General features: G+C 37.8%; 1 protein-coding gene across 4 annotated transcripts in view; it reads left to right on the top strand.

The window, feature by feature from the left end:
• ANKRD26 (ankyrin repeat domain 26) overlaps positions 1-22,175 on the top strand; it is a 113,566-nt gene that overhangs the window by 90,276 nt on the left and 1,115 nt on the right. For 2 of the 4 annotated variants that reach the window (XM_030321159.1, XM_030321160.1), the window contains 6 exons: positions 3,581-3,633; positions 3,982-4,075; positions 14,645-14,935; positions 15,460-15,677; positions 16,895-17,123; positions 21,153-21,198. In XM_030321159.1, the coding sequence (XP_030177019.1) occupies positions 3,581-3,633; positions 3,982-4,075; positions 14,645-14,935; positions 15,460-15,677; positions 16,895-17,123; positions 21,153-21,198 (931 nt within the window). Of the gene's footprint in view, positions 1-3,580; positions 3,652-3,981; positions 4,076-14,644; positions 14,936-15,459; positions 15,678-16,894; positions 17,124-21,152; positions 21,199-22,175 lie in introns of those variants that run through there. The other 2 variants (XM_030321161.1, XM_030321162.1) reach the window with 2 other exon arrangements.

The following is a 22,175-nucleotide window of genomic DNA, read 5'->3' on the forward strand; positions in this document are numbered from 1 at the left end:
AGGAAAAGAAACGCCAGTGAAAAAGGAGAAATGGCTGCTCTGTCAGGGTCTTACCTAGTAACATAGTGCTCCTACCATTGCAAGTTCAGAAACTCATTTTTCTCCATTCACTTGAGTTAATCAGCCTTTCAGAGATTTCACAATTCAATCTCAGAAAAGACTAATGTGCCATTAAGGATTCTCATTTATTGATATGTAGTGAAACCCCAACTGTTTTCCAAGCAGAACCCTTAATGTCATCCCACTCTCACCCTCCTTTGTAGGATTTACACTGTACATCCTAAGTGGGAGCAATGAGGTAGATACACTGACCCACTAGTTTCTTTCAGTCACAAAAGCTATATAATATACATGCAGGTTTCATTAGACAGCTATACCCGTCAGGGGAACTAGAACATTCTGTTGACTGGCCCTTTTTGTGGCTGAAGAGACACTGAAAATTATTTTCTTTTCTAGACCTCTTATAAATGAGTCACATTGTTTTAGGGTACTTTTCATGCGAGTAACATGACACTATGTTGATCAGTCTTCTATGAATGAGAGTGCGAGGCGTTGTCCTGCTACTGTGTCCTAAAGCAATCTTTAAGGTCTCAAAAACTAAAATTTGTAAGAATATCCGAAACTGATTAAGCTTTTATTAAAGAATAACGAGGGATTTTCTGTAGATGCCTATAGAAAGGAATTAGGGTTATGGCATGAAATTAGCTGCCACTTTAAGGTCTTCCCTGTGAAACAAAAATTTAGATAGCTTTCAGCCAACTCATAGCTCTGACTTCTCTAGAAGGCATAGCTTATCTCTTGAATCCCCAAATCAGAGGCTACCTGGGTTTAGATATTTGATGCACACAATTTTGAGGTGAAGAATCTGGATTGGGAAGAAGGTTAAGCTCTAGCCGACTTAACCTTCCTGACAATATAGTCAAGTATGCGTCTGAAAGGAACTTCAGAAGAGTTTCATAAGGTGAGATCTCTATGGACTAAGAAATTACTCGAAAGGAAACAAAGGCAAACCAGTGATCATCCAGCCCTTGTGATAAATGTCGTGTTATAAAGAAAAGCGAGACAAAGTGTGCTGGTCAGCATCCTAAGGGTAAGAGTGCCCCCTAAGAGTCAATAAGAAAAACACACTCAGAGTAACACGGAAAAGAATCCAAATAAAATGTACGCGATTAGCTGTCTACAAAGGTAATCCGTGTCAAGTAATGATTTTTGAGTCTGTGGTTGAGGACGTTGTCTATCAGGACCTAGACGGAAGAGTGCAAAGTACAGATGGCCTAGGTAAAGGGGTCAAAGCTCAAAATGTGAATTAGAGAATCTGGTTTTGAAGCCTTAAGAGCGTTTGAAAAGACAGATAGCAAGGGGCAAGGACTCAATGTCTGGGGTTGCCGTCCTTTAGAAATAAGGTGGGGTTAGAAGAGCAGAGGGAGAGTATGGTCATTGTTATCAGCTGCTGCTGAGAAGTGAAACAGGATAAAGACTTTAAAAAAATTACAAAAAAAAAAAAGGTCCTTGATGACCCTCAAACTTTCTTAGTGGAATGATAGGAGTGAAAGGTAGGTTTTAGTGTAAAAGAAGGAAAGAAGTGAAGAAAAGTTGCATCTGTGGATGAGACGATACATTAAAAAATGTTCGAGTCCACTGCAAGGGGAGAAGCAGGGTGATAGATGGACAAAGCTTCAAAACTTAAGCAAATGGTTAATAGAAGAGGAGAAATTGAAATCTTTCTTCCTTATGCAGCCAGAACTGGGATTTACGGATTTATAGCACTTTACCAACTGCAAAGCTCTGGGGACAGCTTTTCTGATATGCTTTTACCACAAAGCCTTAATCTCTTCATCAGAGTACCTGCTAAAGCAGCCTAACATAAACAGTACGGACATGAAATGATTGAGGAACTTTGGTTTAGCAAGACTCCATTATTTCCATGTCAGTGGCTTTCCCTTGCCTCTGATGGTCATGTAAAGGATTTATTACTCAATCTAGGAGGTGCTGTTTGTACTGTAGTCTGTGAGCATTGTCCACTGAGTAGTATAGAAAGGAAGTTAGTTAAAAGTATTATAAGTGGAAAAAAAGTACTGTTGGCTAGTGGCATTGGCGAAAGTTGTGTGAAGTACTGAGGAGAGATTCTGGGCCTCATGCTCCCCATTTGCTGCCACTTGCGGTGGAGTGAAGAATAACTTCAGTATAATTTGTATAGGGGACCACTTCTACTGGCATGCCACCTGCCTAAACTATCACGTTGTATTGGAACGCAAAATACAGCAACAGTAATCATGCTAAATGCAGACATTTAGAGCTGACTATGTGCCGTGTACCCTTCTAAGTTGTTCATGTATTATTTCCTAATTTAATCTTCCCAACATCCCAGGTAGATACTATTATTATCTACCTAATTTAATCTTCCCAACATCCCAGGTAGATACTATTATTATTTATTTGGAGATCACTTTTTTAAGGTTCTTTGTTTTGAGAGAGAGAGAGATTGTGGGGAAGGTCAGGGGGGGGGGGGGGAGAGAGAGAGAGAGAGAGAGAGAGAGAGAGAGAGAATTCCAAGCGGGCTTCTCGCTGTCCACGCAGAGCCTGATGTGGGGCTCAATCACATGACCCTGAGATCATGTCCTGAGCCGAAATCAAGAGCCGGACGCTGAACCGACTGAGCCACCCAGGTGCCCCAGTAGGTGCTGTTATTACCTTCATTTTACAGATGCAAAGACTGAGACACGGAAGTTTTAGGTAGTTTGCTCAAGGTCATATAGCTCATCACCAGCAGAATTGGGAATTTAGATCCAGGCATACTGGCTCCTACTAAGATACTGCTTCTCAAACTGTTCCATGAAATATCTTGTTGTCACTGAAAACAGCATGTTCAGTTTTATAATCATGAGAATGGCAATGTCATTCACCTATGTGAATATTTGAAATCATAGTTGATGCGGTGCTTGGAGTATGAAAACAGAAATGTTTACCATAAGGTAATTTCCTATATTCCCTCTATTTGACCGGTACATACATTTGTATGTTTATCTGATCATGTATAATTTAAAAACATTAAAAACATTATGTTTTTGTAGTAGAGTATGGTTGGTAAACTCTTCTGTAAGAGTATTGAAACATTTTTGGATTTTAGGCCATAGTCTCTGTTGTAGCAGCTCAGCTCTGCTGTTATGACCTAAAAGTAGCCATCAGTCAGCATGTAGAGGAGAGTGTGGCTGGGTCCAATAAGATTTTAGTTACAGGGGCACTTGGGCGGCTTAGTTGGTTGAGCGTCCTGACTCTTAATTTCCACTCAGGTCATGATCCCAAACCCCACATCATGAGACCCATCATGAGACCGAGCCCCTCATCAGGCTTCTCCCTGAGCTTGCAGCCTGCTTACGATTTTCTCTGTCTCTCCCTCTGCCTCTCTTCCCCACTTGTGTGTGCTGTGCTGTCTCTCTCTCTCTCTCTCTCTCGCTCTCGCTCTCTCTCTCTCTGTGTCTCTGTCTCTCAAGTAAAAAAAAAAAACATTTAGTTACAGAAACAGGTATTGGTGTTCTACTAGATTGCCAGTAGTTAAAATTATTTTTTTTCTTTATTCTAGTTGCAAGAAGCACAGGATCGACATGCAGAGGCCGTAAGATATGCTGAGAAGACGTAAGATCATATGCGAAAGTATAATTTAAACCTCACAGAAAATAGCTTGATTATTTATAAAGCAGATAAGCAGTGTAGTATGAGAAAAGTATTAGTTATGCCAGTATATCATTGTTAAGCTGGATACAAATTCCAGCTTTGAGCTATTTTGAAATGCAGATTGTGGCATATTCTCTCTCAATGTTGCACCTTACCCACAAAACACAACGAGAAAAATGGCACAATTGCCAAATCCTCCTCTTGATAAAATTTTAAGGATTTATGTAATGCCCTCATTTGTTCAGAAATTATACGGGTTTTTTTTTAAATTTATGTGTGAGAATAATTATCTTAAGATCTGCATTTTAGGCTAGAGGTTAAAAATACCAGGCAAGAAGAAACCATCAAACAGCAAGCGGCCCAAATTCAAGATCTTCAGAGCAACTTGTTAAGGACAAGTTTGGTAAGTCAGTCTCTTAATGTCTGCCCTACTGAAAAGGAATCCTTATTTCACTAGTGGTAGTACATAAGAATGTTTTGGATCATATGAAAAATCTCACAGATCGAAATATTAGGTTCATATTGTTCCTGCTTGCTACTAGTGATGTAATTCTTGTATATAGATGAAGTGGATTGAATTCATAAAGTAATGATGTTTGTAGTGAGATTTTTAATAAAAACATTGTGAGAGTCTAAGAAAAGCAACATTTTATATACACCACAGTGAGCGTTTGGTTTAGTCCACCTTTTGGCTATTGTGGATGATGCTGCTGTGTACGTTGGCATACGGATGTGTGAGAGTCCCTGCTAATATTTTTCAGCGTGTTTCAAACTTCCGCATGCTTTGAGTGATCATGTCATCTTGAAATCTGACTTTCTCTTGTAGTCTTAACCCTTCAGTGAGAGTTTGAGAACGGGTTATTTTAACGATGATTTGTTGTAATTTGTAATTACAAGTGTGCAATTTATTCTCTTCATCAAGAATGACTAGCAGGTCGTTATGCAAACGTCCTTCTCAAGGGAATGGACTTTTCTCTTTGTTGGATTTTGTAAAGGAAAAGAAACGCCAGTGAAAAAGGAGAAATGGCTGCTCTGTCAGGGTCTTACCTAGTAACATAGTGCTCCTACCATTGCAAGTTCAGAAACTCATTTTTCTCCATTCACTTGAGTTAATCAGCCTTTCAGAGATTTCACAATTCAATCTCAGAAAAGACTAATGTGCCATTCAGGATTCTCATTTATTGATATGTAGTGAAACCCCAACTGTTTTCCAAGCAGAACCCTTAATGTCATCCCACTCTCACCCTCCTTTGTAGGATTTACACTGTACATCCTAAGTGGGAGCAATGAGGTAGATACACTGACCCACTAGTTTCTTTCAGTCACAAAAGCTATATAATATACATGCAGGTTTCATTAGACAGCTATACCCGTCAGGGGAACTAGAACATTCTGTTGACTGGCCCTTTTTGTGGCTGAAGAGACACTGAAAATTATTTTCTTTTCTAGACCTCTTATAAATGAGTCACATTGTTTTAGGGTACTTTTCATGCGAGTAACATGACACTATGTTGATCAGTCTTCTATGAATGAGAGTGCGAGGCGTTGTCCTGCTACTGTGTCCTAAAGCAATCTTTAAGGTCTCAAAAACTAAAATTTGTAAGAATATCCGAAACTGATTAAGCTTTTATTAAAGAATAACGAGGGATTTTCTGTAGATGCCTATAGAAAGGAATTAGGGTTATGGCATGAAATTAGCTGCCACTTTAAGGTCTTCCCTGTGAAACAAAAATTTAGATAGCTTTCAGCCAACTCATAGCTCTGACTTCTCTAGAAGGCGCTTATCTCCTGAATCCCCAAGCCAGAGACTACCTGGGTTAAGGGTTTTTTTTTTTTGGGGGGGGGGGGTGTTCTTTTTTATTAACTTTATATTTCATTTTTAAAAATTTACATCCAAATTAGTTAGCATATACTGAAGCAATGATTTCAGGAGTAGATTCCTTAATGCCCCTTACTCATTAAGACCATCCCCCCTCCCACAACCCCTCCAGCAACCCTCAGTTTGTTCTCCATATTTATGAGTCTCCTCTGTCCCGTCCCTGTTTTTATATTATTTTTGTTTCCCTTCTCTTATGTTCATCTGTTTTGTCTCTTGAAGTCCTCATACGAGTGAAATCATATGAATTTGTCTTTCTCTGACTTACTTATTTCACTTAGCATTAATACCCTCCCAATTCCATCCACGTAGTTGCAAATGGCAGGATTTCATTCTTTTTGATTGCCAAGTAATACTCCATTGAATATATATACCACATCTTCTTTATCCATTCATCCATCGGTGGACAATTGGACTCTTTGCATACTTTGGCTATTGTTGATAGTGCTGCTATAAACATGGGGGTGCATGTGTCCCTTTGAAACAGCACACCTTTATCCCTTGGATAAATGCCTAGTAGTGCAATTGCTGGGTCGTAGTGTAGTTCTGTTTTTAGTTTTTTGAGGAAACTCCATACCATTTTCCAGAGTGACTGCACCAGCAAAAGAGATCCTCTTCTCTGCATCCTCGCCAACATATGTTGTTGCCTGAGTTCTTAATGTTAGCCATTCTGACAGGTGTAAGGTGGTATCTCAGTGTGGTTTTGATTTCCCCGATGATGAGTGACGTGGAGCATTTTTGCCTGTGTCAGTTGGCCATATGGATGTCTTCTTTGGAGCAGTGTCTGCTCATGTCTTTTGCCCATTACTTCACTGGATTACTTGTTTTTTTGGGTGTTGTGTTTGGTATGTTCTTTGTAGATTTTGGATACTAACCATTTGTTTTTTTAAATATATGAAATTTATTGTCAAATTGGTTTCCATAAACACCCAGTGCTCATCCCAAAAGATGCCCCCTTCAATACCCATCACCCACCCTCCCCTCCCTCCCACCCCCCATCAGCCCTCAGTTTATAAGAGTCTCTTATGCTTTGGCTCTCTCCCACTCTATCTGATATGTCATTTGCAAATACCTTCTCCCATTCTGTCAGTTGCCTTTTAGTTTTGCTGATTGTTTCCTTCACTGTGCAGAAGCTTTTCATTTTGATGAGGTCCCAGTAGTTCATTTTTGCTTTTGTTTCCCTTGCCTCCAGAGATGTTTAGAATAAGAAGTTGCTGCTGGCAAGATCAAAGAGGGTTTTGCCTGCTTTCTCCTCAAGGATTTTGATGGCTTCCTGTCTCACATTGAGGTCTTTCATCCATTTTGAGGTTATTTTTGTGTAATGTACAACTTTTTATGTGAACATGTTTTCATTTCTCTTGGGTATATACCTATAAATACAATTTCTGGTTCATATGGTAACTCTGTTAAACCTTTTTGTTTGTTTGTTTGTTTTTGTTTTTTCAACCTTTTGAGGAGGGGCAGGCACTTGGATGGCTCAGCTGGTTGAGTGGCCGGCTCTTGATTTCAGCTCAGGTCATGATCTCAGGGTTGTGAAATCGAGCCCTACATTGGGCTTTGCTCTGAGCATGGAGCCTGCGTGGGATTCTCTCCCTCCCTCTCCTTCTGTCCCTCTACCCCACTTGTGCACTCTCTCTAAAATAAGTTTAGAAAAAATGTTTTTCTAGTTTAACCTTTTGAGGAACTGCCAGACTGTTTTCCAAAGTGGCAGCAACATTACATTTTCATCAGCAGTTTTTGAGAGTTCCCATTTTTCCTGACTCTTGCCAATGTTTGTCATTATCTGTTGTTTTTATTATAACAATTCTAGTGGGTATGAAATGGCATCTTGCGGTTTTTGGTTTGCATTTTTCTTATAACTAATGATGTTGAACATCTCTCTTTTATTTTTGAGAGAGACAGTGTGAGCAGGGGAGGGGCAGAGAGAGAGGGAGACACAGAATCTGAAGCAGGCTCCAGGCTCCCAGCTGTCAGCACAGAGCCCGATGTGGGGCTCGAACCCACAAACCATGAGATCGTGACCTGCGCCAAAGTCTGACGCCCAACTGACTGAGCCACCCAGGCACCCCGAACATCTCCCTTTTAATGTGATTTTTATCCATTCTTTTCCCCATTTTTATACTGGATTGTCTTTTCATTATTGGAAGAGTTATTTAAATATCCCACATACAAATCCCTTAGCAGATATGGGATTTTCAGATATTTTCTCATATTTAGTCGCTTGCCTTTTCACTTTCTTGATGGTGATATTTGAAGCATAGAAGTTTTTAATTTTGATGAAGTAAACTTAATCTGCTTTTGTCTTTTGGTGTCATGTCTAAGAAATCATTGCCAAATCCAGTCACAAACATATACACGTATGCTTTTTTCTAAGAGTTTTATCATTTTAGCTCTTAGATTTTAAGTTAATTTTGTATATATGCTATGGGGTAGAGGTCTGATTTTATTACTTTGCATGTGGATATCCATTTGTCCCAGTACCATTTGTTACAAAGACTATTCTTGTTCCATTTAATTGTCTGACACCCTTGTTGAAAATCAGTTCACTATAATGTGAGAGTTTATTTTTAGATTCTCAGTGTTAATACATTGATCTATAGTCTATCTTTATGCCAGTACCATATCAAATTTTATGAAAACTCTTTCCTAGTTATCTTGACAATTACCAGTCACTTATGTAATAATAAAAAGTCAATGTAGTAGAACTTAACTTTGCTCCTATAGAGATTTTTGCTTCTGGAAGGACCCTTTCGCCAGCCTATGCCTTGCTGACCCCATGACTCGATGTGAAGTCAGGCTCAAAAAGATAAAATGCTCTTTCTTTAGTCTGTTCAGACATTTATTTATTTATTTATTTATTTATTTATTTATATTTTATTTTTTAAATTTTTTTTTAGAGCATGCACAAGCAGAAAGAGGGGGCCTGGGGGGTTGGAGAAAGAGAATTTTTAGCAGGCTTTGCACTTGTGTGGAGGCTGACAGGGGTCTTGATCCCATGACCCTGGGATCATGACCTGAGAGTTTGAGGCTCAACTGACTGAGCCACACAGGTTCCCCTCCTGTTCAAACTTTTAGTTTCTCAGTCAGTGCCACCCACTTTCATTTCCATCAAATCTTGGTCATAGAATCTCTTGACTCAGTCTACCATTTACTTCATTATATTTTATTATCTCATAATGCATGGACTAATCCATAGTTTTCACCATCTAGGAAGGAAAAGATTAACTCTGGGCTAGTGGTAATGCAAACTGGTGCAGCTGCTCTGGAAAACAGTGCGTAGGTTCCTCAAAACAATTGAAAATAGAACTACCCTATGACCCCTCAATAGCACTACTGGGAATTTATGCAAAGGATACAGGAGTGCTGATTCATAGGGGCACATGTACTCCAATGTTTATAGCAGTGCTTTCAACAATAGCCAAATTGTGGAAAGAGCCTAATGCCCATCAACTGATGAATGGATAAAGAGATGTGATTTATATATACACTGGAATACTACCTGGCAAGGAGAAAGAGTGAAATCATGCTATCTGTTGCAATGTGGATGGAACTGGAAGGTATTATGCTACGTGAAATAGGTCACAGAAAAACAGATATCATATGTTTTCGCTCATATGTGGAACTTGAGAAACTTAACAGAAGACCATGGGGGAAGGGAAAGGGAAAGGGAAAAATAGTTACAGAGAAGGAGAGGGGCAAACCATAGGAGACTCTTGAATGCAGAGAACAAATAGAGGGTTGTGGGGGGGGGGGGCGGTGGGTGAGAAGGGAAAGTGGGTGGTGGGCATTGAGGAAGGCACTTGTTGGAATGAGCCCTGGGTGTTGTCTATAAGTGATGAACCACAGGAATCTACCCCCAAAACCAAGAGCACACTGTACACGCTGTATGTTAGCAAATTTGACAATAAATTCTATTTAAAAAAAGAAATGAAAGCGAGGGGATGGAGAAAAATTTATCATGTTAAAAGAAAAAGTAGCGATACTTTTGTCAGACAGAAGAGTCCTTAAAACAAAGACTGTGGGGCACCTGGGTGCCTCAGTCATTTGAGCAACCGACTAGGTCTTGGCTCAGGTCATGGTCTTATGGCTGGTGGGTTTGAGCCCCATGTTGGGCTCCAGGCTGACAGCCTGGAGCCTGCTTGAAATTTTCTCTCCCCCTTTCTATGTCCCTCCCCAACCCTTTCTCGCTCAAAATAAGTAAACTTAACAAAAAACAAAGACTGTAGCAAGAGCCAAAGAATGCTACTATATCATAATAAAGGGTACAATCCAATAGGAAGATCTAACAATTGTAAATATTTATGCACCCACCATGAGAGCACTCAAGTACATAAAACAATAACAAACATAAAGGAACTAATTGATAATAATACAGTAATACGGTACTTTAACACCCCATTTACACCAATAGATCTTAACAAAAAATCATGAAAAAATACATCTTAACAGAAAATCACCAAAGAAACAGTGGCTTTGAATGACAGAGTGGCCTGGGAGGGGCCGAGAGAGAGGGAGACACAGAATCTGAAACGGGCTCCAGGCTCTGAGCTGTCAGCACACAGCCCGACGCGGGGCTCGAACTCACAGACCGTGAGATCATGACCTGAGCCGAAGTCGGATGCTTAAGCGACTGAGCCACCCAGGTGCCCCAAGATGGTAACATCTTGAACTCAAGCCCTGAACCTGATGCCATGATAACTGAGACTTGCAGGAGGTACTGGGGAGGTGGGGGGTAGTGAGTGTATTTTTCAGGTGGGAGGAATACAAACATTTGTGGCCAGTGGGTAAATTATACTGCTTTTTAAATGTGTCCATAGGTTTTAAATATTAATTCCATTAAAAAAAAAAAAAAGACCATGGAACAACCTTAGTGATTTGCTCCTAATGAACAGAATATGTGAATATGATGCTGTGTGTATTCCAAGCCTAGGTGACAAAAGGCGATACAGCTTCTGCCTTGCTCTGTATCTCAGGTTGCTTACTTGGAATCTAGCTCCCCATCTAGTGAGGAAGTCTAGGCCACAAAGAGGGTCTAGGTGTGTCAGTTTAAGTGTTTCTGCTGCCTCCTGAACTGAAGTCCCAGGCAACAGCCAGCATCAACAACCAGACGTTAGTGAACAAATCTTCAAATGGATCCAGCCCCAAACCTTTCAGTTGCCCCACCTGAAGCTGAGCGGGGCAGAGACTAGCTGTCCTGGCCACACTTTTCCTAACAGATTTGTGAACAAAAGAAATCTAAACTTTGGGGAGTTTGTTAAGAAAAAACAAAAATGATAAATTGAAAAGTGGATGAAAAAAAAGAGATAAGACACATAAACTTGTATAGGAGAATTGGTCTCCATTAAAGTAGGATGTAATAAATGTTAAGATTAATTTATTAACAACCAACAGTGCTAATGAGAAGAAGCAGATAACTAGAAGCAAGATCTAAGAAGTTTTTTCCCCAGTTAGGATATTAGCTGTTCATTTTTCATATATGGCCTTTATTATGTTGAGGTATAGTTCCTCCAAGCCTACTTTGTTGAGTTTTGTATCATGAATGGATGTTATAGTTTGTCAAATTGTTTTTCTGCATCTATTGCAATATGATTTTATGCTTTTTTAAAAATATGAGGTATCACATTCATTGATTTGCAAATACTGAACCACCCCTGCAAACCAGGGATAAATCCCATTTGTTACAGTGAATGATTTTTTTTTAATGTTTATTTTTGAGAAAGAGCACGAGCGGGGGAGGGACAGAAGAGAGGGAAACACAGAATCTGAAATAGGTTCCAGGGTCCGAGCTGTCAACAGAGCCTGACACTGGGCTTGAACCGACGAACCATGAGATCGTAACCTGAGCTGAAGTTGGATGCTTAACTGACTAAGCCACCCGGCTGCCCCTGGTGAATGATTTTTTAATGTATTGTTGGATTCAGTTTGCTTATTTTGTTGAAGATTTTTGCATGTTCATCAGACATGCTGGCCTGTAATTCTCTTTGTGGTGTCTTTATCTGGTTTTGGTATCAGGGTAATGCTGGCATCATAGAATGAATTTGGAAGTTTCCCTTCCTTTTATGTTTTTCTGGAACAATTTGAAAAGCACAGGTATTGGGGCACCTGGGTGGCTCAGTCAGTTAAGCATCCGACTTCGGCTCAGGTCATGATCTCACGGTCCGTGAGTTCGAGCCCCGCGTCGGGCTGTGTGCTGACAGCTCAGAGCCTGGAGCCCGTTTCAGATTCTGTGTCTCCCTCTCTCTCTGCCCCTCCCCTGTTCATACTCTGTCTCTCTCTGTCTCAAAAATAAATAAACGTTAAAAAAAATTAAAAAAAAAAAAAGTAAAAAAAGATGTTACCATCTTAATCAGGTGCAGTGGGGATAAGGTGCCTGGGTTATGGTATCTAAAGTATAGCCCCTTGAGTGCAAGTGCTCTCAATATGAGGACTTGAGAACTAAAGAGGCAGTTATTTACCACTCACAAATGCAACATTCTAGTCAACTGCTGAAGACTCTCCCGTTCAGAAAAAGATGGGAAGCACCCTAGTCTATAAGAGTTTTGAAATATAGCCTGATGCATGCTGTCAGTTCTTAAGTTAGGACTTAGTCCTAACCACGGAATACTTTCTCCATGTGTCTTCCCTTTCTTTACTCTTTGAGCTCTTGGTTCCTTCCTTTTCATAAGGAATGACCTGTATTTGCAGCTGTTTTCTCATCCTGCTTCCTCCCTGTGGGACTTCTAAGACCCAAAGGCCTCTTTTCATTTTGCACGATTTGGTCTCTTTTAGTCCAAGCTAGCAAATAGTATGTTTGCTACTGTAATTCTCTTACCTTTTTTGGTTTTCTGTAAATATTACTGGATTTCATGCCGTGTTTTAACAAAGCCAACCTTGCAAGTCCTTTTGAGATAAGCTTTTCTCTTCAGGTTTCCTGTGAAGCTCTTATATGACAATGCCTTTAAAATTCGTCTACTCTTGGGGCTCCTGGCTGGCTCAGTTGGTAGAGCATGTGACACTTGATCTCTGGGACCTGAGTTTAAGCCCCATGTCGGGTGTGGAACCTACTTAAAAAAAAAAAAATCTTATACTCTTAAGATCCTTAAAGAAATTTGAGGCACACCTTAAATCTTTCTGTTTTCCTGGTAGCACCCTGGATTTTCTCTTAACCCAAAAGCCATTTCTTCATTTTGGCAGTATTTGACAGTTCAACATGTAGAGAGGCTGTAAATGAGAAACAGATACTTGAACCCAGTAAGTCCTGGTTCCTTTCTTTTTTTAAAAAATTTTTTTTAACATTTATTTATTTTTGAGACAGAGAGAGACAGACCATGAACGGGGGAGGGTCAGAGAGAGGGAGACACAGAATCTGAAACAGGCTCCAGGCTCCGAGCCGTCAGCACAGAGCCCGACTCGGGGCTTGAACTCACTGACCGTGAGATCATGACCTGAGCCGAAGTCGGCCGCCCAACCGACTGAGCCACCCAGGCGCCCCATCCTGGTTCCTTTCAATTGCATAGCCTTTCTTTAGTTTCTCTTTCCTATCCATTTTATTTTCAGGTATTTTGTAGCATGACTTCCCTTTCCTCCAGTGTCATTTTCTTCACTTGATTAGAAACCCTTGCTGTCAGCCTCTTCACAGGCCATCAGGTTTCCACTAAGAGTCTCGTGGAGGCCCTTTTTGGGTCTCATTCTTACGCTTTTCTACATCTTTTCAGGTTCCACCTACCTCCTGGTTCAAAGGAAGTTTAGTTTTAGGTTTTTTTAAATAGCAGCACACCATTTTTAGTATCAGTATCTGTGGTAGTAATTTACTGCTGCATAATAAGCCACCTCAAAGCCTAGTAGTTCAAAACAGCATTTATCTTGTTCACTAATCTTTAGTTTAGGCAAAGCAGAGTAGGACAACTCATTTCTTCTTCATTTGGCATCAGCTGGGATAACTGGAAGCTGGAGACTAGAATCATCTAAAGGCTTGTTCATGCATGTGTTTGTTTGGCTGTTGAGGCTGGCCTTTGCCTAGGATGTTGGCTAGTCTCAGCTGGATTATCTACATGAAGACTCACTAGGTAGCCTGGGATTCCTCACAGCGTGGTGGCTGGGTTCTAAGGGTGAGCTTCCCTAGAGAAAGAAAGTCAGATGGAAGCTATATCACATTTTCTAACCTGGCCTTAAAAATCACAGCAGTTCTGCATATTCTGTTCACTAGAAACCAGTTACTGAAGCCAGCATATATTTAAGGGGAGGAATTTTCACAGGAGAAGTATCAACGAATTTATAAAACCACTACATCCACTCACTTTGTCTTACCAATCATATATAATGGAAGGAAGTCCTTCCCAACTCAGCATCACTGAAACTCCAGCCAGTTTTGTTGTTGTTATTTAGTATGATCTCTATTTTGTAGAAAGTAACAAAAGATTACAAGATAACAGTATTGAATTAAATTTTTTTTTGCCTCAAAAAAATATGTGGATCATCCAATTAAATTTTTATACTGGGAGATATGATTTCTTAACCTGGAGAATCATTTCTCCTGGGAATGCAGTTCAAATTAGCATAAAGCATTTGCAGTTCAGAAAAAGGCTGTGGCATTAGAATCATTACTTATAGATTCATGAATTAGAGTCTTGTTTTCAGAGTCTTGGTATTTTTTGACTCGGGCATACATAAGTCAATATGATATTGCTAAAACTTCTTTAAAAATTATGGAGTGTTAAGATGGGGGAAGGGCTAAGAGACTTTCTACTAAGAGGGGAGTTATTTTATGAAAGATAGGAAAGAATCATAGAAAAAGTATAGAATCAAGTGCAAATGTTGTATAGTAAACACAATGATAGCAAAGATCTATTTCAGTAACACCTGATGGCTTTAACTTTGCTCTTGATTTTCTGAGTTGTTAAGGTTCCACATTCTAAGACAGGGAACATTTTATTGCAAATGAATTTATTTAAAAATTTGAGTGCCTGGCTGGCTCAGTTACTCTTGATCTTGAGGCTGTGAGTTCAAGCCTCACACTGGGTGTAGAGATTACTTAAAATTTGAAAAAAAAATTTTGATAGTAGTTTTGAGTTAGACCCTTTCACTCCACTTCCAAACTATATTATTTTATTCATGCAGGCTGATGACCTTACAACAAAACTGGAAACTACATCTTCAAAATGTCTACACCTGGATGCAAAAAATCAAGTTCTTCAACAGGAGTTATTGTCAATGAAAGCTTTAGGAAAAAAATGTGAAAAACTAGAGAGCAATAGCAAGAAGTTACAACAAGAAGTCGTAAAATTGAAAAGTTTTATGGAAATGAATATGGTAGAACGCAGTCAAGTGGAACAGTATAAACGGGAGATTGAAGAAAGAGCACGACTGGAGATAGTAGAAAAATTAAAGGAAGTCAATCTGTTTTTACAGGTTAATTTATTGATCTGTAATGTGCTTTAACTCATTGCACTGCAAATTACATTTTGGATAGATGTATTACATAGGTTTCCTCTACTTGTTTTATGGTAATTTGTAGATTTCTAGAGGCATTTGTTCCTCCCTTTAAAGATTTCAGTTTTCATCATTATTCTCACTAAATTGAGAGGATAAGAAAAAATTATGATTTAAACAACTATTCTCACTATTAAGAGGAAAGAAAAAATTATGATTTAAAAATTATACTGTACTTGGATTATTCTTGTTTATTTTTGACTTTTAAAATTTTGTCATTGATTCTATTTGAATTATCAGATTGCATGAATACTAATACAAGAATGATTGAACTTTAATTTTATAAATCATAATTTAATTCAGTTGACATTGATGATAAATATTTTACACGAGCTTTTTTTCATTTAAAATTGCTCTCTGAATAATTGACTCAGAACTAAAGGAAACAGGTATAATTATTCAGATTATAGCTATTTTAAAACTATTCTGTTAATTTGCTTTAGGCACAAGCAGCAGCTCAAGAAAACTTAGACCAGTTAAGAGAAAATGCTCATGCTTCAATGAGAAGTCAAATGGAACTTAGAATTAAAGATCTGGAATCTCAGGTCTCTACAATGAAAACTTCTCAAGAAGATTCTACTAAAACTGAGTTGGAAACATACAGGCAACTCTACCTAGAAGAATTAAAAGCTAGAAAGTCCTTGAGAAATAAGCTGAACAGGTAAGTCAAAACAGAATCATAGACAAGAAATTTAGCTTATTAATTTGCCTCTAAAGCATGATTTCTGTGGAGCCAAGATCATGAGATGAGTAGGAAGTGAAAGCCAACTAGATCGTGTAATTTTGGAAAATGATGTTTCTAAGTGAACTTACTTTTGAAATGTTAGTCCAGGACGGTTTGCATCCCTCCTCTTTTTTTTGGTTTTACCGGACTTCTCCTCCCCCGTACGTTTTCCATTGATCGGATCTGCTAGTCTTTAAGTGAATTGTTTGAAGCTTTCTCATTTAGAATCATATTATTATAAAATTGCTTGTCAGAATTACCCTAAATAGAAATGTCAATGAGTTTCTTTTTGGAAGATTACACCTTTAACCTAAAAGGTCAAGTACTACTACTACTCATCCTGGCAGCTTGGTACATTTTTTCTCTTGATTGTGATCTTTGGTATTATTACTAGAGTGGGCCTTGAGACAAACTATCCTTTATGCTTTTTCTACTTTACATAAAGGCATACAGGTGAAATACAGAAAGACTCACACAGGGCTGAAGGGGAGTATAATTCCCAAAGTGGCTAAAAAGAGCACCATGGTGGGAGGGAGGTGTGTGGAAGACTGAAGACAGAAAGGGCAGATTCTGCCTCCAGTGCCTTGGTAACTGTTATAAGCTAATTGCCTCTATAGCTGTTTTAGTTCTTTCTGATCACACCTCTGCCATCTACTATCTCCCCTAAAGATTGTTGGTCTCAGTGATTCCTCGGTGTCAAATGCTCAGTTTCTTTGAGATAATAAGTGAAATGTACAAGAGTGGTGAAAGCAAATGCTTGAAAATGTCTTTGAGGGATGGTTTATTTTTATATCTGTAAACAGGTTTACTAAATATAAGTATGTATATATACTGGCATCCTGAAGGATCTTGTCAGTACAGCCATTCCAGAAGACAGCAAGTATTATTCGTTAAGCCATGTACATCACTGATAGCCACTTCTCTCCCTTCCCTCATTTGAATTGTTAGGGATCCCCCTGGAAACATAAGTATTTCTTTAGAACAATTTTAAAAGTATAGTTTTAGATAGTGGGTGTGCTCTGTCACATGTTCAGTGTTAAAACACTGTTCAATGGCAAATGCTATTTACTATTATGGAAACTTAAAAAGATGTAAGTCATTTAGGAATGATTTAGGGAAAGAGAAAATGTATTTGTGTTTTCTAATCTTCACAGGACTAATGAGAGACTATCAGAGATCAATACAAAACTTCTGGTAGAGAGACAGCAGCACCAAACTTTACTCGGCACTCTTACTCTGAGGTCAGGCCTGGAACCACCTTATTGTGGACATTTTGAAAATAATTTAGTGCTTAATAGAAATCTTACTCCAAGAGGAAACTTAGTGATTCCTACCTCAAACCCACGGCCGTCATATGACTACAGGGAGACTTCCTTGTGGAAGGTTAGTTATATTATCTATTTTACTTTGGGTTTCAGATATCTGATATAATTGTTGCTTTTAATTTGGTGAAATTCTGAGTTGTTTAAGTAACTAATACATACGAAGTAAAAATCATAATTATATGTGCTAAGAAAGAACTGAGGTAAATTTTATAATTTTTTGTTTTTTAGTCCCCGGATCTCTCATTTTCAAGGGATACTTATTTTTATTTTATTTTATTGAGAGAGTGAGTGAGTGCATTCAGGGGAGGGGCAAAAGGAGAGGGAGAAAGAGAATCCCAAGCAGGTTTCATGCTCAGCACGGAGCCCAATGTGGGGCTCAGTCTCAAAAACCATGAGATCATGACCTGAGTCAAAATCAAGATTTGGGCGCTTAAAACAACTGAGCCACCCAGGTGTGCCACGAGAGACACCTAGTATTAACTGTATTCAATAAATATAACTAAACTGACCCATTTTAAATTTCTTGAAAAGCTTTCATTTAAATTTGATTTTAGAAAGTAAATGTTATTGCCTGCTAACCACAGGTACACTTAGATGCTTGGACTTACTTTCAGTTGGCAGTGGTTCATAAACATTTGAAAGTTTTGCTATAATCCAGTTTTTGCACCCCTGTACATAAGTGAATGATCGGTCTCCAAACACTTAACGACATAATGAATGTTTACTATTTAAAAGAATCCATGGGGGTGCCTGGGTGACCCAGTCAGTTCAGCGTCCAACTCTTGATCTCAGCTCAGGATTTGATCTCAGGGTCATTGGGCTCTACGCTGGGCATGGAGGCTACTTAAAAAAAAAAAAAAAAGAATCCATGATAAGTCCTTTTTATGAATTAAATCAACTTGCAACACTAAAAAGGTTAATTTCTCTTTTAAGTTACAATATTGGTATTTTCTTACATGAGAATACATCCTTAATTGCTTTCTTACTTATGACACTCTTTTTTCTTTTTCCTTTTTTTTTTTTTTGACTTATAGCACCTTGTTTCAATTTTTATAAAATGTCTTGCTGAGCAATTGTAAAGCATTTTCTAAATAGCTAAATCAAGCAAATATTTGAATCAAGCCATTATTTGAATACTAACAGTTAAATTTTTTCTTTTTTTTCAACGTTAATTTATTTTTGGGACAGAGAGAGACAGAGCATGAACGGGCGAGGGGCAGAGAGAGAGGGAGACACAGAATCGGAAACAGGCTCCAGGCTCTGAGCCATCAGCCCAGAGCCCGACGCGGGGCTCGAACTCACGGACCGCGAGATCGTGACCTGGCTGAAGTCGGACGCTTAACCGACTGAGCCACCCAGGCGCCCCCTTTTTTTTTTTTTTTGAATTTTTTTTTTTTGAATACTAACAGTTAATGAGAAAATCCTTTTAATTAAAAATTCTTCAGAATTTTTCTTTGAATTAAAATTTGCCGATATATAGTTTTTCTGTGTATACTTTTCTCACCCTCTTATTTTTTTGATAAGTGGAAAGGTATAAATAAAATCACACATGTGTTCTTACTCATGGACTTCAAAGCTATTTTCACCATTGAAACACAGATTTTACCTAGAAATAAACATAAAGGTCACAGAGGTAAGTATTTAGGAAAAGAGCTTTTGGGGGAAAGATGCAACATTACCTTGGTAGTTCCTTAAGTCATGTCATATAAAAAACGTGGTCTATATTTTACATAGTATTTATTAATGGTGATATAAAATTGTTTGAATAAAGCCTTCCCCCATCATCTGGTATTGAGTTATTAATTTTGTAAGTCTGGTATAGTAATGTCCCATTCATTTTATAAGGCCTGAATATAATGCTATTGTCAAAAAAGTGTTATGGTTCCTCAAAAACTTAAAAATAGATATTCATTAATTCCACTACTGCGTATTTACCCAAAGAAAATGAAAACACTAATTTGAACAGTTGTGTGCATCCCTATGTTTATTGAAACATTGTTTACAATAACCAAAATACGGAAGCAACCTAAGTGTCCATTGATAGATGAATGGATAAAGAAGATGTGTAATATGTATACAATGAAATATACCTCAGCTATCAAAAAGAATGACATCTTGCCATTTGTGACAACATTGATAGACCTAGAGGGTATTATGCTAGGTGAAATAAATCGGAGAAAGACAAATAAATACCATCTGATTTCACTTACATGTGGAATATAAAAAAACAAGTCAACAAACAGAATCATAAATACAGAGGACACACTGGTGGTTGCTAGAGGGGAGGTGGGTAGAGAGGTATGGACAAAATAGGTGAAGAGGAGTAGGAGGTACAAATTCAGTTATAAATAAGTCACAGGAATGAAGAACACAGCATATGGAATATCATCAATAATATTGTATTAATGTTGTATGGTGACAGAGGGTAACTACACATACGGTAGTGAGCATAGCATAGTGTATACAATTGTCCAATCTGAATTTGTATATTGAAACTAGTGTAACATTGTATGTCAGCTATACTTCAATTAAAAAAAGGTATTAGGGAAAACAGTCTCTGAAAATATTGGGAAACATGTCAGCCAAAATATTTGTCCTCACACCTAAATTTGTAAAGACATTGGAATCCTTATCACCACAGTGTTGATTATGTTCAGTACACTATTTTGGAGCCCGTTTGGGGCATTCAGGGAGAGGCTACTTTTATAAGAAAGATCTCAATAAGAACATTCTAGATAGGAACAGTTGTAATATACAGTTGACCCTTGACCAACATGGTTTCAAACTGTGCAGGTCTACTTTACTTACACATGGATTATTTTTGGATACTGTATAGTACTGTAAGTGTATTTCCTCTTCCTTCTGTTTTTCTCAATGTCATTTTTTTGCCCTGGCTTATTCTACTGTACAAAACATGTATTAATCAACTGTTTATGTTACCGGTAAGGCTTCTGGTCAACAGTAGGCTATTAGTAATTAAGTTTTGGGGGGATGAAAAATTATATGCAGGTCTTTGACTGCACCCCAACCCCTGTGTTATTCAAGGGTCACCTGTAGTTTGAAATATTCATACACATTTGATAAGTAAGTAGATAACCATAACTTTAATAAGTCAAGTGTTTCAAAATTTGGTGCTAAAGTTACAATTGAAAATTGTATATTGTTTTCCTTATCTCTAATTGAGAAAGTTATAAATCAGAAGCTGTTTGAAAACTGTTGTAACCCTATTATTTTTCCTTTCTTCAAATAGATTTTCTGAAATCTTTGTGTGCATATGAAAAGAAATAAGTGTTTTAGTCATAATACTGATAGCAAAATATTTTAACTCAATTTTTTGCCAGTAGAATTTCCACATGACAGTATGACAGTCCCACTTTCTTCATTTTATATGTATTTAAGAGTCAGTCCTGAAAAATTAATAGCAAAAAGCATTCCTTCGAATTTTGTTTTTCTAAAAGTAAAAAAATGGAAAGCCCATTTTAAGGAACAATACATTAAGGTAAAAAACTGCTTAAACTTTCATAAATGGCAGTTTTTCTAATAATTTCCAAGTAATAATTCAGTATACAATATGATTCTTGTTTAAACTTTTTTGTACCAGTAAGATCAAACATCACCTTTCAGAGATGATACACATTCAATAGACCAATGTTAATTGTGCTTTTTATCAGATTCACTTAAGTAGCATTATATATATATATATATATATATATATATATATATAATATACACATATATATACACACATATATATACATATATACGTGTGTGTGTGTGTGTATATATATATTATTATATAATTGAGGATTATATATACATACATATATATGTATGTATATATTATTAGATATATATATATTATTAGATAATTGAGGATACATATATATATTATATATATCCTCAATTATCTAAAACTAAAATAGGAATTTATTTTATTTATGTGATTGTCCTTCTATTTAAGCAATCCCTAACTTTGGTTTAGTCTCTACAAGTATTATTTCAAGACCACATGTCATAAGCTATATATAATTCCTACAATGTCTTTTGTTTACCTTACACATTCTAAATAATATTTGACTTATTTCAGATGCAGTGGGAGTTGGAAAAAAGTATAACCAGAGCACTGGAAGAAGGTATGTTGCCAATATGTATGAATTTAGATATCATTGATTTCTGAAATAAACTCTAAATAGTAAATGGCATCCCTTTCCATTGTTTGGATGATAGATACTACATTCACATTTTTTTGTACATATCTAATAAAAAATGTAAAAGTATGAGCATAATGAAGAACATACTTCTTCCTCATTTAGTCATCATGTTTCATAGCTCTTTTAAAATCTCCCAAAAGTCTAGTGCACCCAGGTGGCTCAGTTGGTTGGCCGACTGATTTCAGCTCAGGTGGGTTCAGGCCCCACGGTGGGCTCTGTGCTGAAACCTCGGAGCCTGGAGCCTGCTTCAGATTCTGTGTCTCCCTCTCTCTGTGTCCCTGCCCGCTTGTGTTTTCTCTCTCTCTCAAAAATAAATGAACGTTAAAGTTTTTTCAATCTCCTAAGTCTATATGTCTGTTATTATTTCTGGCGATAATCTTCCTTCACTGGTGCCATCCCTATGAAACTGTCAACCTGCACAAGTCTCAGAAAATGTGTGCTTTATCAAATTGTTGTTTCTGCTAGTAATAGAAGACCCCAAAAGCCAAAGTCGTTTTAGTAATGCTTGGTTAAGTAATTATAGGTCATATAGCTCTCACTTGATAGGTAATGGGTTTAAATCTTCGCTCATTGACTTTGTCATCATTGCTTTTGCCCTTGAGTCAAACTTCAAGTTCCTTAGCATGGAATGAAAACACCCAAATCAGTTTGCTTCTTGCCAGATTATTCAGCCTTGTCTCTCACTATTTGCCCTACCCTGCTGCTTTGCTCTAGCACCTTGTCAAACTAAATTACTCATAATTGCACAAGTGTTCTTCCTCACTTCTAGCTCTTTGTATGTGCTTCTTCCCTCTACCTAGCATACTTTTTCCTTGTCCTTCAGGTATCAGCTTACATATCACCTTCACCAAAGAGCAGACAATATTGACACAAAACTGGGATATCCCTTCTGTATACCA

The sequence above is a fragment of the Lynx canadensis genome, chromosome B4 (genome assembly GCF_007474595.2).
Source record: "Lynx canadensis isolate LIC74 chromosome B4, mLynCan4.pri.v2, whole genome shotgun sequence".
NCBI classification, from domain to species: Eukaryota; Metazoa; Chordata; class Mammalia; order Carnivora; family Felidae; genus Lynx; species Lynx canadensis.